Source organism: Palaemon carinicauda, chromosome 4 (genome assembly GCF_036898095.1).
Source record: "Palaemon carinicauda isolate YSFRI2023 chromosome 4, ASM3689809v2, whole genome shotgun sequence".
NCBI classification, from domain to species: domain Eukaryota; kingdom Metazoa; phylum Arthropoda; class Malacostraca; order Decapoda; family Palaemonidae; genus Palaemon; species Palaemon carinicauda.
In genome coordinates this window covers 165374430-165390875 of record NC_090728.1, presented here as the reverse complement: position 1 = coordinate 165390875, position 16446 = coordinate 165374430, and the positions used below count along the sequence as shown (strand labels likewise).

Here is a 16446-nt window from a genome sequence, read left to right as displayed (position 1 = left end):
ATAACAGCGCTAGCCTAGCACAAACTAGCAATCTAAAAGAAGGCAACTTCCGTGATAGAAAATTTCTCTCTCTCTCTCTCTCTCTCTCTCTCTCTCTCTCTCTCTCTCTCTCTCTCTCTCTCTCTCTCTCTCTCTCTGGGACTAGATTTCGTAAGGCTAAATGGAATCTTAAGCCGTTTTGGGATATTTGCAGTTAAAATTCCATTTACTTTTTCAGTTCAGCTTTTAATAGAAACAATTAATCTTTGAGAGTATGTCCCTGTCGTAATGCAAAAATCTTCGTTTGAAATTTAAACTGCTAACCTTTAATTTACTAGGCTAACAATATAAACGCTTATCCACATATGAGATACAGTACTACAATCAGATAGCCTACATTTTACCAACCTAAATTCTTAGAAATTTTCTTCTAGGCATGCTGTGAATAACATAGGATGGGGTCTCCCCTATCTAACTCCTTACTCAATCGGAATTTTCTCACTATATTTAAGTAGTTTTAGGATGGCTGTACTTCCCGTATAGATATCTTCAAATGTTCTAATATAAGATTCCTATATTCCTTGTCTTTGAAGGGCTTTCATTACTGCTGAAGTTTTGACAGAATCAAAAGCTTTCTCATAGTTTATAAATGTCATACATAGAAGTTTGTCATACTCTGTTGATTTTTTTTTCTCCATTAGTTGGTTCATTGCATGGATATGGTCAGTTATTGAATACCCACGTCATACATTAAATTGTTCGTAAGGGCCGCTATAAGGATTCTGTTTATAATGGATGGCAAATATTAGAACAAGTAAGAAGTTGAACAGAAAATAGTAGAGAACAAAGGGAACGAAGGAAAGGTGATAGATAGAAGGCAAATCCAGAGACAAATCTCTAATCGGAGTCATAGTGAAAGCAAGAGTTTGAGAAGTGACATTTTCTTTTGAGGGTGCTGTTATTTTCTACTTCTTTGCTGCACATGGGAGGAAATGTGCTCGATAACGTTAACCAAATGACATACAGAAATAAGATTTTAATTCGATATGAAAGGGGTGGGATATGAAGGAGAAAAGGTAATCCGCGTTGCCTTCTTTGTATACGTTTGCACCTTCATGTAGTGGTTTAATTTCCATACTCGTTAAATGAAAAAACGTGTCCAACATTCTACTTTTTTTTTCTTACAAAACCGTAGGTGAAATACTTCGTTTCAGGTATCAGCCTTTGAACACTGACATGCATACATACCTGTGGCACCTCATTCAACCCTTATTACCAGCGCAATTTTATTTTAACGGTCAATTTTGTTCTTTTCAGGGGTTGGACCTTACGTTATTTCGATTGCCTGAGGATCTATTCCATTTATTGTTTTGAATATTAGAGAGCTAATCTAGAAAAAGCTGAATACTGATAAAACTGCAGTGGAAGGCGCAGAGAAAATCCCTGATTCAATAGAATGTGAACCAGTTGTAAACCTTCATGATATATAAAGACAAAATTTTCATACTTATTAATAACCTTGTGTCTATTTCTGGGATTACTCTTTACATAACAATATGATGATGATTTTAGAGTGAATTTTTGGTATGATTTCACCAGTATTAACTCCCAATAACACGTCACCACAGATCCTTAGGGCATCACCTTAAAAACGACAATTTACTGTAGAAAAAAAAAAGCTGGCTCAAATGACTGAAGACGGTATAGGATTTAACTGAATTTTTCACATTGATCTTGTATTAAGTTGCTGTTTCCTCTGAGGCAATCAAATAGCTTTTGGTATGAAAAAATTACAAGTTATTAAAAGCTTACAAAATTATATCATAAAAACGAAAAAAAAACTCAAAACGAGTAAATTTCCAAAAATATTTCTCTCTTTTACTCAGATAACTTGATGAATGACTAATGATGATAAGAGTGTTGAGTCATCCAAATTATCCTGTTATAGAAAAAAACATGATTATGTATTTTTAATAAAAAAAACTTAATTTTTAATGTTATGGTCTTAATTTTTAGCTTATCATCGTGGTTGCTATGGTGTTCGCCTTTGCAACGGCTCTGCCTCAGTATGATTCCCAAAATTTATCACCCCCATCGGAATCCTACGGTGCGCCTGATGGAGGAGGTAGCCCTGTGAGTATATCTTATGTTACAGTTTTGAAATTCTCTCTCTCTCTCTCTCTCTCTCTCTCTCTCTCTCTCTCTCTCTCTCTCTCTCTCTCTCTCTCTCATATGAAATTAAGGAATTATCTATAACTGTTTGCCATTTTTTCCTGGGCAGATTAACAAGATTTTTTAAATCTAAATTTTGCAAGATCGATAGATAACAATTATAGGGAAAGCGAGCAAGTTCTTTTTCACTTACCGGTACATTGCAGATCTACTTAAAACAAAAACCATCATTCGTCAAAATAACTCATGTTCCTCGGTTTACATTTTCTTCTCATAATTCTAGACTTCTTTCCCACCGTTATCCCTACATTAAGGGGGGGGGGGTGCTTAATACGTCCTCTCCAGTGCCTTTTATCAAAGGCCTCCTGCTTTCTATATCATACTTCAACTTATCTTGCCATAATTCTAGACTAATACCGTTTAAAATCCACCGGGAAACTAGCTTTATTCTATGACATCCAAGTTCAAATTAATTTTATAAACTTCAGTAACGGTGATTGTATCTTATTTCAACCCCCTCGAAGGCCTCTTACTCCTTCTCCTACGAGAACTCTGATCCAGCCACGAGCAACTACTACGGACACGCCGAACAGAGGGAAGGACCCAACTCTTCAGGGGAGTATCGCGTCCTTCTTCCTGACGGGAGGACCCAGATCGTCAAGTACACCGTCGAAGGAGATGTAGGATACATTGCCAAGATCAGCTACGAACAACCCACAGGAGGGGTGAATACAGGAGGAGCGAACGCAGGTGGTGGATACCAGTAATCTCTAGAATATTGTTACAAAGTTAATATTTCTAACCATAGGCCTACCCAAGGCATGATTTTTCGTTCACTCGTTATCTAGGTTTATCCATATTACTGACAAGACAAATTAGGTAGGAAAAAATATGCCCGAAGGTTATGCCTATGCTAATTGCCTTGAAAATAATTGAATGTTAATGCTCTGTTCAAGGATATTGCTATGTAGGCCTACTGAGGTATTTCAAAGTACGTCCGAGAATAGCTTATAGGCTGGGCATTCTTCAAAAGCCTTGGCAATTGAAACAAGTAACGCTAGGTCTTCCTTTATTGCCTCTGGATATTGTGCTTCATTTGATTCCTGAAAGGCGTGAATCTCCACATATGAGGTTGTCTGCCTGCAGGTTGCTGAAGTGGATTGCCAGATGTCGCTACACGGGGAGATATGGTGATAGACTAGTTTTATATAGCTTGTTGAAACTTTAATGAGTAGGCCAATCCTTTTAGTTGTTAGTATAATTAATTTTGTATAATTCTCTAATTAGATGAACGCGAAAATATAAAATTTCTTAGCTGTTCTTTCCTCTCGTCGTTCAGTTGTTGCGCTTCAAGTTATACTGTAGCTTAGTAGGTTGTTTTAGAATTTTTGCTATGTTCATCTCGGTTGGTTTGGACGCATCCAAAGATTCACACCGGGTCTACAATTTCCTTTAATGTCATACTGAAATTTGAGCAAGGCCGTGTGGTGAAACAAAGTCTGCTGAATGCATCTGGATTGTGGCTGAATCTAAACCAACTAACCTTTGTAAATGTTATGTTTTGGATGTGTGTCTATGTCTCAAAACATGTTTTATTTCATAAACTTTTATACTTTCACTAAGTGTTTAAGATTCGTAACTTCAATGTGACTCGATACACTATACTTCTCCATTCGATTTTTTTTGCCACATCTAAGATCGTTATTGAATTTAATCTCTTATTCAAACGTTGCTTCATTTGAATGTTCCAATTTCGTATGTTATTTTCTGTCTTCTCGACTTCCCAGAAACGATTTTTTTTCTTTTGTCATTTTCACTGCATTTCTATAAATATCTCTTCTAATAATGATTAATGCTGATCTATCGGAGTTTGCGCTTCATACCCAATTTGAATCATGTGGGACTATATCAAATTATTTACACTTCTGGCTTCCTAAGTAACCATTAACATTCATATTTCCTTTACCAGTTATATTTTTTCCTTTAGTTAAGTTACTCGCCTACTATAGATGGTGAGCGTTTTTCTTATATCTTATTCCAATTCATCATATCTAACAATGAGTGATTTTACAATAACCATTCATCTTCTTAAATCATGTAGAGCATACTTCATTGACTGATTATAGTGATATTCTTATTACATACTGACTCATCCACCTTCAGTTCTATCTTTTTTTTTTTTTTTTTTTTCATTAATTGCACGTTTTAATACCTTACTTCAATGCATTAGTTGTCATGCTTTCTTAAATTGCCCGTTCTTGTTCAATGTTATCTGATCTTTAACATTGGTTCACATTCATTGCTCATAACTTTCCTTTATCTTAACTGTTAATTTCTAATACATTCAATGCTCTGTGATCACGTGTTTGACCTACCTCCTTTCATTTTGAGTGTGATGAAATCCCATTGTATAAATCCTTATTATTTTCAAGAGGGAGTCACAGTATATTGCTTTTAACTTCTACCATTTTGCTTTAGCAATAGCAATCTCTCGACTTATGCACCCTGTAAAAGCATCATCTGTTTAGATTTTATGCACGTTCATGATTGCTTTTATTTAGTCATACATTTGTTATTTCATATTTTTTTTTCTTTTTGCCTTTTCTAATGTCATATGCTTTTCACGCACATCGTTTGTCAATGCTTCCTGTTTTTTTTGTTTTTTTTTTTTAATAATTCAGCTTCATTCCATTGTTATTTGTTTTCTTATAAAGAACATCTGTTTTATTCTAAATAAACCTATGAATTACCATTTCTTCATTTATCTCCAAAACACAAATCTTAGAAGTTTCTGATACGAATATATTTTTTTTCCATCACACGTTAACGACAAGAAGATCGGGTGATTATATTTCATTCGACTTTAATATCAGACCACATTTCTCACATGTACAATAGAGAGCCGGTATATTTCAGTAGCTGCTAAAGAAACTGCTGCAGTACTCTGCAAAAATTATCATGCCACTAATTTTTCAAAACACAGACGTGGTATAGAGACAATACTATTGATATTTGACAAAATTAGAATACTTTTATATAAGAATAACCTGCCAACTCTAATTTTACTTCGATTTGGAAAAAACTTTGGTAACAATACCTTTTATAAATGTAGTCCTTCTAACTACTTACTGATTTATAGGCATTTAGTATTAGATGATTAGAATATTCAAGGTACACATACAACAAGACATAGGAAAAGGGAGAAAATAATGCTACTGGTTGATGAAATATAAACCAAAAGCATGTTATTTGAAAGGAGGTATCGATCTGCCATAAATGAAATCAAGCAGAACTATTGTGATAATTAATTTTGATATTGTGAAAAGAGAGGGAACGTCACGGGCAGTTCGTGAGACTAAGTTGTCCCGAGAATAGTTCTAAAATCATCAGATGTAACAAACTTTACATGCTGTTCTGGCATAAGGCCATGTCAATTTAGACTACAGAAATGTTACTTTACGTCTTAATTATTAGAGTTATAGACAAAGTACGTGTATTACCTTGACTAGAGTTGGTTCTTGTCCTGGGTTGCAACACAAATCGGAGGTTGGTCCTGCCCAGTCTTTTCGTGGCGCCAAAAGTACAGTAAATGTAAAAACAGCTCTTGGAATGGTAGGCCTATCACATACCTTACAACAGAAACTCTAGTATATGACTTAGTGTTTCAAATTTGGCATAAACAGTATACTAGAGGGGTCAAAGTGCTTACCCGAGAGACTTTGCTACCCATTCAAGATACTGATTGGGGATTGTATCTGAAATATTTGAAAGTTTCCGGGAGTTTACGGTAAAACGTACGTACTATCGGCCTAGTTCCGTTCTCAAGCAATTGTTAAATCTGGTGGGCTAAAAATTACATGTAAAACACTACCCGTTGTTACCATTGTTCTGCCCATTAGTTATTGTGATTAAAATATTTTAGTCTTCAAAAAGCGCCTTGTGAGTTTTGATGTAATTACACATAATTCCACTGAATTTTAGTACTACCTTCAGACACGGAGTAGCGAAAGTAACTGTCGGTAAACATAAACGGTGACACAGTTCTTGAAGTTTACAACCTAACTGTAAACAACAACTTAAAACTTATTTTCAATATTTTGTGAAGAAAATATTAAAAATAAGAAAAGTGTACTACAACAAATGTGGATGAAAAGAGAAAAAACTAGTGAAAATAAGGAACACAAAACTAAAAGACACAGAGGCGCCGTTGCAAAGGCAAAGCCTCAACCTGAACCTGAAGTTCCTGAACTTAATTCACTTCGCCTTACAAAGTAGGTCACAACCCTAACGACAATGTTTTCTTTGTTTGTGATAACCTTTAGAGTGTGTTTCGCGTCTTTTTATAATTTTAACAACAAACTCGTTTTAGCAGACGTAACTTTGGTGAGTATAACTTTTCTTGTCAACGTGCTGTAGGCTATATAGTACTCAGTATGGCCCATGAGCTATCTGGTAAAGTTTTACTGTATTACAGATTCTGATTTCGAACAGTAAATATATGTTTTCCTGTAGTTAATAACGTGATTTGACCTTCATTTCAACCGCAAACAAACAGAATAACCAATTCGACTAACTTCAAGTAGCCGAACTGGTTGCTGTTATTACGGATGAAATGAAGGTGAAAATCGGTTAAATCATGTTATTTTCTGCAGGAAAACATATATTTTCTGTAAAAATGTTTAAAGATAATGTCTTGTTATATATAATCTGTTAAAATGTTTAAATATAATGGCTTGTTCAAATTCCATGTCACTTCACTCACGTATGTACTGCGAACGATAACATTAGCAACGTTACCAATGATACACAACGTTACGATGTCATTGTTAACGTTAGCAATGGTACGGTAATATTAGCATGTGTATTTTAAAGCATTTTTCTATATACCCTTTACACTATATAAAAAGGTACCAAAAGGGTAAGAACCTAATAAACCCACCTAACCTAACCTAGAAGTTCATAAAATTAGCAACATTATATATAATGGTTCTTGATCCGCCACTGGCTCTCTTACGCTTGTAGGAAAATAAAACATCAAGATTGTATGTACTGGCAAGCGGTAATGTTGAGCTGCACACTCTAACATTAGCAATGTTACGATAACGTTAGCAACTCTAAATATAATGGTTCTTGTTCTGCCATCGGCTCGCTTACGCTCGCAGAAAATTAAAACATCAAGCTTGTATGTACTGGCAAGCGGTACTGTTGAGCTGCGCACGCTAACATTAGCAATGTTACGATAACATTAGCAATTCTAAATATAATGGTTCTTGTTCTGACATCGGCTCGCTTACGCTCGCAGGAAAATAAAATATCAAGCTCGTATGCACTGGCAAGCGGTAATGTTGAGCTGCGAACTTTCCATACGTATGTGTTCGTTATTGGTTAACGGAAAAGCAACGGAGTCTAGAGAGTAAACATGAATGAACTAGAATGGGAAACTTATCCAGAGCAAGTATTTATGTGAAATCTGTGCGTGACAAAGTAATAACAGAATGTATAAAAGTAATATAGCAAGATAAAATGGAGTGTATGGTAAATAATATTTAATGGGAATATAAAAGGAGGTGATTTTATAAGATATCAGATAATAAAATGAGTAGTTCTTGGGTCAAACTTAATACTGTATGTATACAGGGGTATTACATAAAAGGAATGGTATAGTTGTACTGGATCAAGTCAAATACAGTACTTGAATAATCCGGGTGAAGTCGAATAGTTACATTTCACGGATAGAGAAGAAGAAATCCTAGTGGAGGAGGAGTCTATGCGCAGGGAGGCGGGGTTTTCGCGAAGAAGGTTGAAACCTGCTATGTACAAACGAACGAACGAGACGACTACAACTGACAAGTAGAATGTAAAAAAATAAGTGAAAAACACTGCTAATGTTAGCATGTTATGCTAACATTGCTGCAGCTCAATAATACCTTATTTTTTCATGAGACATAGCCTTTGCAGCGGTGCCTCCACAGTTTATCCTCTTATACTGTTTTGTCTTTTCCTCCGTTTATTATACCTCCAAGAACGTAATGTAGAGAGAAAAAAAAGGCTTGTTTTACCATTATATATCATTTCCCCACCCAAAACCCCCGAGTTCCCATTGGGGTTCCCCCATTATTGTAGGATATATATATATATATATATATATATATATATATATATATATATATATATATATATATATATATATTTCTGAAACTATTCATTTGTGACGGGAATGAGTCGTTTTCGAAGAGGGCAAAATTGTTTCTATAGAAAAAAGTAGTTTTTTTTACTAGGTTACATTGCCCTGTAATACAGTACAATAATACCAGCTATCCATATTTGGTATTACTGTAGCAGCGTAGTCTTAATTTGAAATATAGTTTTATTAATGGAAAAGGGACGGATTAATGATTCATTAAATTATGTGGAGTTCTTATGTTGGTCTCGCTCAACATTGATTTTGGTAATATTTCGTTAGAATCCCACCCAGGCAATTTTTTTGCATGAATTTTTTTTTCCCGTTAGTTTTCTTGTTGTTTCATTGTGTTCTGATGTTATTACCTTTCACAAATATATTATTTTCCGATTACCACCAGCCAACATTAATTTTGGGAACTCCAGGTGGAGTTTTGAGAAGTAACAAATTGCAGAAGAGAATAAAAGCAGAAATCAACAAACAACAAGAAAACTAACCGAAAAAAAGTGTTTTTTTCAAGCAAAATATGAGGAACAACACTTACGAAAGTTATCATGGGCCCGTTTTCTCCGAGACCCGTTTTTTATTGAACGTGAACTGATCATTGCTCAGCTGTGGCTTGCTTCGCTCGCACTTTATTACATCACCTCTGTATGTTCTGGCAAGTGGTACATAATGCACTACACGTGGGGGAGTATTTTGCTGTACAGTATCCTTAGTTTACACTGAGCCTTATATCTATGTTAATGGCTTACCTTGATAGTCGGAGTCATAGTCAGAATACCCAAAATCAGGAGTGAAAACTGGCTCTACGGTTTGAGATGCCCTACTGCGTCCTGCTTGTTCGGTAAGGCCACTAGGTCCTGGTGTGGGGCAAGGCCACTAGGTCCTGGTTGTGGGGCAAGGCTACTAGGTCCTGGTTGTGGGATATGGCCACTCAGTCCTGATTTCGTGGTTTTGCCACTCTCTCTTGGGTTGGTTGTATGGCCAAATGGCAGATACAATTTTCCAGCAGCAAGAAAGAACCGGTACAGCAACTCTTTGTAGTTAGGGACAGACCTTATGAATATGTTGTGAGAGATACATTGCTTATAGTACTCTCTCCGAACACCAGACTTGAGAACATACGACTTAATGTCCCTCCATAACCGTTTAATGTTCCGGGTATTGATTTCTGAATTTTGAGGGTCCACAAAGTCTTTACTATGGTTTATAGTCAATTGCTGGTACTGTACCCGCATTCACTAATTTTCCTGTATGGTGCCCACTCGTCACTGTCTATACAGTAATGCTTCTGGGCCCTATGTACATACTTTTGAATAAGAGGAATTAATGTTGTAGTGTCCCTATTTGGAGTTTCGATTAGTGGCATTGTAATTATAATTATTCACAGAGAATGTACACTGGATACGTTTTGTACTTTTCAGTTTTCAATATTAATCTTACCCGATGATCATGTAGCTGTCAACTCTGTTGCCCGACAGAAATCTACGGTCGGGATACACCAGCGATCGCTATACAGGTGGGGCAGGGTTGCCAGATTATTTCGACTGGATTATCCTACATGAGCCTTAAAATTGTCGTTTTTCAACCAAAATTATCGTACACAGTTTCAATATAATTATTAAGGAGTTTATGATTGACTTATTTCAAAATATTTGAGTATAATTGTTTAATTAAACACACACACCACACATATGTATATACCTAAGGTATGTATCGTACATTGTACTGGACCTAAAATAATCGTACATGTACGATAATTATCGTACGAATGGCACCCCTGAGGTGGGGGTGTACACAACAGCGCCATCTGTGAGCAGGTACTCAAGTACTTCTTGTCAACAAGAACTCAATTTTTCCTCTGTCGTGCCTCCGGCTAGACCTACTTGGATACGCTGTTGATTCTGGAGTTATTGTTCACGATTTGGTGATGTATTTGCTCTAGAGTTTAGCCTTCGCTATTCAGGAAGCTTTATCTTTAGCTTAGCAAGCTTTTGGAATTAATTTGAATTAATTATGGTGACGAAGAGAGTATGGACTCTCTTTCACTTTTACATGGCCGACCCTTCCCTTAGACGGAAGTGTTGGTGTCGAAGAGAGTATAGACTCTCTTTCACTTTTTATTTTATATCTCTCCGCCATTTATAGGCCTCTTCGATTAACTTTCCTTAAAAAAAAAAAAAAAATATGCGACCTTTCCTAATAGTAGGCGGTCCTTACTTGGAACCGAAGTTAATTAACATTGAGCTCGTCATATCGTTTTTCCTGTTAAGAATTTATGCTATTTTAATTTTATGTTTTTGAAAGAATTTCTTTGATAAGTCTCGTACTGTTTTCAAAGTTGAACTAACGTTTTGTTTAGTCTCCGCAGTTGTTGACGTTCAGAACGTTCAACTTGCGCTCTATCGTTACGATAGAGAGAGAGTATTCACGGTTTCACGTTGCAGTAAGAGTAAACCGATTCTAGCGTTTCGTTCATTCTTTCTTAGCTTAAATGGTTTTAATTCTAATAAAGGAACTTTTTATTTGGGAAACCTTTCAGTTTTTTTCCTTTAACAAATAATATGTTTTAACGATATATATAATTGGGCTCATCTCTCAGGTTCTAAGTCAAGAGAGAGAGAGAGAGAGAGATAGAGACGGAGGGAGAGAGAGGAGGATAAACGTTTCGTTCAAGCGGGTAACGTTGTTCTCGTTTTTTTGCTCTTCTCCCTAGTCGATAGAGGGGAAGAAGGTAAAACGTTTCTAGAGTTTTATTCTTGTTCCCAGGCTTTATGCGGTGAGAGATTTTAAACGTAGTTTATTTGATCTAGTGTTTAGTCTCTTTTCCAGCCACTGAATTCTTTATCTTTCATTATGTTTTTCTGTTACATTGTAATACTGTTTTCGCAATTACTACCTTTTAATGAAGGATAGGATTGCGTGTTTCAGGTACAAACCACTTAAAGTTTCGAGTTCAGTGAAATAAGTGCAAACAGAAAATCAAAAGTGATAAAGTGATATGCGCAAAGTGTTACAGTGTTGCGTTCGAGGGTTCGTCTGTTCGTGCCAGTTGTTCACCTAGTCCGATACCTCTTACAAGCTCCCAAGCCCAGGGGAGAAGTAATGTCGAAGGACTTATGGGTTCATCAGGCCTTGATCGACGAACAGACGTTTCCCTCTGTGGTTTCGGGTGTATCTACACACGTTGCCGACGTGATCACCCCACCCACACAAAGACGAGAGAGCCCATTTATTCCTCGTCTGCGGAAGAGGTTTCTCGCAGAAACCATGGACCAAATCTTGCAGCTTTTAAGTGCAAGTTGGTCCCTTCCGCGCAAGTCCAACGGCCTAGGTGTAGCCACTGGGTCAGTTCGGACTCGCTGCAGTACGACAACTGCACACCTCCTAAGAGAGGCTAGGTGGTACCGCAACAGGCAGTAACTCCGTCTGTTGCCGCACCAGCTGTTTTAGACCCTCGGTCACAACGGACAGTAGCTCCGTTTGTTGTTGTCTTTCATAGACCCTAGTGGTCCATGCTGCAGACTATACAGTCTCAGCTTGCTCCTTCATGCAGGAGTATCATGCTGGAAGGTTGACAATGCAGCCTGTTTACCTACAACCCGCCGAGGTTGTGCGCTCAGCAGATACTGCGGCTGCCTGCTCCCACACCACACCTGTGAGAGCTCCTCCACCGATGCGCAGTCCTCACTGCCAGACGCATGTTCTTGCTGCACCATCTGCTAACATGCGTGAGCTGCCGCATCAGGAGTTGCCGGGTTCCAGCACTATGCGGCATTCTCCTCAGCCCATGCAGCATGCTCTGCAGACCTTACAGCATGCTCCGCATACCATGCAGCATGAGCCGCATACCATGCAGCATGAGCCGCATACCATGCAGCATGAGCCGCATACCATGCAGCATGAGCCGCATGCCTTACCTCATGCTCTGCATATCATACCGCATGCTCTGCATTCCTTACAGCATGCTCTGCATACCTTACAGCATGCTCTGCATTCCTTACAGCATGCTCTGCATACCTTACAGCATGCTCTGCATACCATACCGCATGCTCCTCAACCCACCGCAGCCCCTCCCACGCACCAGCACTCTGCTTTTGTTGTTGCCAGCTTCCACACTCCGACTGCGGAGAAGGTTGACGATGCACCCGTGGGCCTACACCTCCCACGGTTGTGCGCCCGGCATGGCTTCATGCTCTCACACTCTTGTTGTGAGAGCTCCTCCACCCATGCACAGTCAACCCTGCCAGATGTATGATGACTCCCACACACACAGCACTCCGTTGCCGTGCGGGAGCTACCACAAGCTGCCGTGTTTTGACACGGTGTGTCAGCCTCCACAACACACTGTGGTTACCGCCACTCGCCAGCAGCAAACTAGTCAGGCAGGAGTTGAGGCTTCCCCACACATCTTTGGTTGTTGCCAACTCACAAACTGTCATGCAGTTACATGACGTTGCCTTCTGGTCTGCTACTTATACACCAGTGCTGTATGTCCTCACGCTCCTGTTGTGGTTGACAGTTCAGTTTTTGACAGTTCACAGACTGTCAAGCAGTTTCATAACGTTGCCTTCTGGTCTGCTGCTTTTGCACCAGTGAAACCCTCACTGAGAGAACTTAGCTTTTCTCGGATATGGTTCCTGTAGATGAGAAAGTGCTGTTCTCCCTCCTTCTGATATTCCCTTGAGGACTCTGTCATTTGGAGAGGAGCCTTAAGCTGCTTAGCCTCCTATGGACTTTTATTTAAGCATAACATGCTTCCAGGGAGGGTAAATGGTTCCACTTCAGTCGCTAACCCCGTCTGTTGCCACACCTGCTCCCATAGACCTTGAGCTTTGTTGCAAGACATGCAGTCCAAGCTTAGTCCTTGATAGAGGATTTTTTTTTTACGGAGTCAGTGTGTCACTGGGAAGACGTTCAACAACCAGCAGAGGTGACTTGTTGTGACGCAGTGCGGCAACCTCAGCAACCCGATAAGGAGTTGTCTGTACTACCCAGACAGTCTAGACAGTTTCGGGTTGTCGCTGTACTTCCTCGCTTCCCCATGGTTGACAGTTCACAGACTGTGCAGCAGTACCATGATCTTGTGTCCGGCTCCGTCAGACGACTGGCTTTTAAGAGCTCCCACAAGTCGTCGCTGTCTGGAGAATCTCAGATGGACTATGGATCTGACCAAGGAACTGGGCCTCCTGGTCAATTTAGAGAAGTCCCAGCTCGTCCCATCCCAGACCATTGTCTACCTGGGTATGGAGATTCAGAGTCGAGTTTTTCGGGCTTTTCCGTCGGCCCCAAGGATCAACCAAGCCCTAGAATGCATCCAGAGCATGCTGAGAAGGAACCGATGCTCAGTCAGGCAGTGGATGAGTCTAACAGGGACACTTTCATCGCTGGCCCTGTTCATCGAGTTAGGGAGACTCCACCTCCGCCCCCTTCAGTATCATCTAGCTGCTCACTGGATAAAGGACATGCCGCTAGAGACGGTCTCAGTTCCTGTTTCCGAAGAGATGAGGTCTACTCTAACGTGGTGGAAGAACAGCTTTCTTCTCAAGGAAGGTCTACCTTTGGCTGTTCAGAACCCCGACCGCCGTCTCTTCTCGGACGCATCAGACACGGGCTGGGGTGCGACATTGGACGGACAGGAATGCTCGGGAACATGGAATCAGGAGCAAAGGACACTTCACATCAATTGCAAGGAGTTGTTGGCGGTTCATCTGGCCTTGATAAACTTCAAGTCCCTCCACCTAAACAAGGTGGTGGAGGTGGACTCCGACAACACCACAGCCTTGGCTTACATCTCCAAGCAGGGAGGGACTCAATCGAGGAAGTTGTTCTAGATCGCAAGGGACCTCCTCATCTCGTCAAAAGATCGAAAGCTCACGCTGGTAACGAGGTTCATTCAGGGCGATATGAATGTCATGGCAGATCGCCTCAGCCGGAAGGGTCAGGTCATCCCCACAGAGTGGACCCTTCACAAGAATGTTTGCAGCAGACTTTGGGCCCTGTGGGGTCAGCCAACCATAGATCTGTTCGCTACCTCGATGACCTAGAGGCTCCCGTTGTATTGTTCTCCGATTCCAGACCCAGCAGCAGTTCACGTGGATGCTTTTCTGCTGGATTGGTCCCATCTCGACCTGTATGCATTCCCGCCGTTCAAGATTGTCAACAGGGTACTTCAGAAGTTCGCCTCTCACAAAGGGACACGGCTGACGTTGGTTGCTCCCCTCTGGCCCACGAGAGAATGGTTCACAGAGGTACTGCAATGGCTGGTCGACATTCCCAGGACTCTTCCTCTAAGAGTGGACCTTCTACGTCAACCTCACGTAAAGAAGGTACACCCAAACCTCCACGCTCTTCGTCTGACTGCCTTCAGACTATCGAAAGACTCTCAAGAGCTAGAGGCTTTTCGAAGGAGGCAGCCAGAGCGATTGCCAGAGCAAGGAGGACATCCACTCTCAGAGTCTATCAGTCTAAATGGGAAGTCTTCCGAAGCTGGTGCAAGGCCAATGCAGTTTCCTCAACCAGTACCACTGTAACCCAGATTGCTGACTTTCTGTTACATCTAAGGAACGTAAGATCCCTTTCAGCTCCTACGATCAAGGGTTACAGAAGTATGTTGGCAGCGGTTTTCCGCCACAGAGGCTTGGATCTTTCCACCAACAAAGATCTACAGGACCTCCTTAGGTCTTTTGAGACCTCAAAGGAACGTCGGTTGTCCACTCCAGGCTGGAATTTAGACGTGGTCCTAAGGTTCCTTATGTCATCAAGATTTGAACCTCTCCAATCAGCCTCTTTTAAGGACCTCACATTAAAAACTCTTTTCCTCGTGTGCTTGGCAACAGCTAAAAGAGTAAGTGAGATCCACGCCTTCAGCAGGAACATAGTTTTCACATCTGAAACGGCTACATGTTCCTTGCAGCTCGGTTTTTTGCTAAAAACGAGCTTCCTTCACGTCCTTGGCCTAAGTCGTTCGAGATCCCAAGCCTGTCCAACTTGGTGGGGAACGAACTGGAGAGAGTACTTTGCCCAGTTAGAGCTCTTAGGTACTATCTAAAAAGGTCAAAACCTTTACGAGGACAATCAGAAGCCTTATGGTGTGCTATCAAGAAGCCTTCTCTTCCAATGTCTAAGAACTCAGTTTCTTACTACATCAGGCTTCTGATTAGGGAAGCACATTCTCATCTGAAGGAAGAAGACCTTGCTTTGCTGAAGGTAAGGACACATGAAGTGAGAGCTGTGGCTACTTCAGTGGCCTTCAAACAGAACCGTTCTCTGCAGAGTGTTATGGATGCAACCTATTGGAGAAGCAAGTCAGTGTTCGCATCATTCTATCTCAAAGATGTCCAGTCTCTTTACGAGAACTGCTACACCCTGGGACCATTCGTAGCAGCGAGTGCAGTAGTAGGTGAGGGCTCAGCCACTACATTCCCATAATCCCATAACCTTTTTAACCTTTCTCTTGAATACTTTTTATGGGTTGTACGGTCGGCTAAGAAGCCTTCCGCATCCTTGTTGATTTGGCGGGTGGTCAATTCTTTCTTGAGAAGCGCCGAGGTTAGAGGTTGTGATGAGGTCCTTTAGTATGGGTTGCAGCCCTTTATACTTCAGCACCTAAGAGTCGTTCAGCATCCTAAGAGGACTGCTACGCTCAGTAAGGAAGACGTACTTAATAAAGGCAGAGTAATGGTTCAAGTCGTCTTCCTTACCAGGTACTTATTTATTTTATGTTATTTTTGAATAACTAATAAAATGAAATACGGGATACTTAGCTTCTTTGTTAACATGTATGCTGGTCTCCACCCACCACCCTGGGTGTGAATCAGCTACATGATCATCGGGTAAGATTAATATTGAAAAATGTTATTTTCATTAGTAAAATAAATTTTTGAATATACTTACCCGATGATCATGAATTTAAGGACCCGCCCTTCCTCCCCATAGAGAACCAGTGGACCGAGGAGAAAATTGAGTTCTTGTTGACAAGAAGTACTTGAGTACCTGCTCACAGATGGCGCTGTTGTGTACACCCCCACCTGTATAGCGATCGCTGGCGTATCCCGACCGTAGATTTCTGTCGGGCAACAGAGTTGACAGCTACATGATCATCGGGTAAG

The 16446-nt window shown here is 40.3% G+C and overlaps 1 protein-coding gene across 1 annotated transcript in view; it reads left to right on the top strand.

The window, feature by feature from the left end:
* The window catches only part of LOC137639182 (pro-resilin-like), a 4086-nt gene extending 1097 nt beyond the window's left edge, over nucleotides 1-2989 (top strand). Inside the window, exons 3-4 of the mRNA XM_068371470.1 lie at nucleotides 1996-2112; nucleotides 2676-2989. Of these exons, the coding sequence (XP_068227571.1) occupies nucleotides 1996-2112; nucleotides 2676-2918 (360 nt within the window). The 3' untranslated portion in view covers nucleotides 2919-2989. The remainder of the gene's footprint in view (nucleotides 1-1995; nucleotides 2113-2675) is intronic.
* Nucleotides 2990-16446: the final 13457 nt, after the last annotated feature.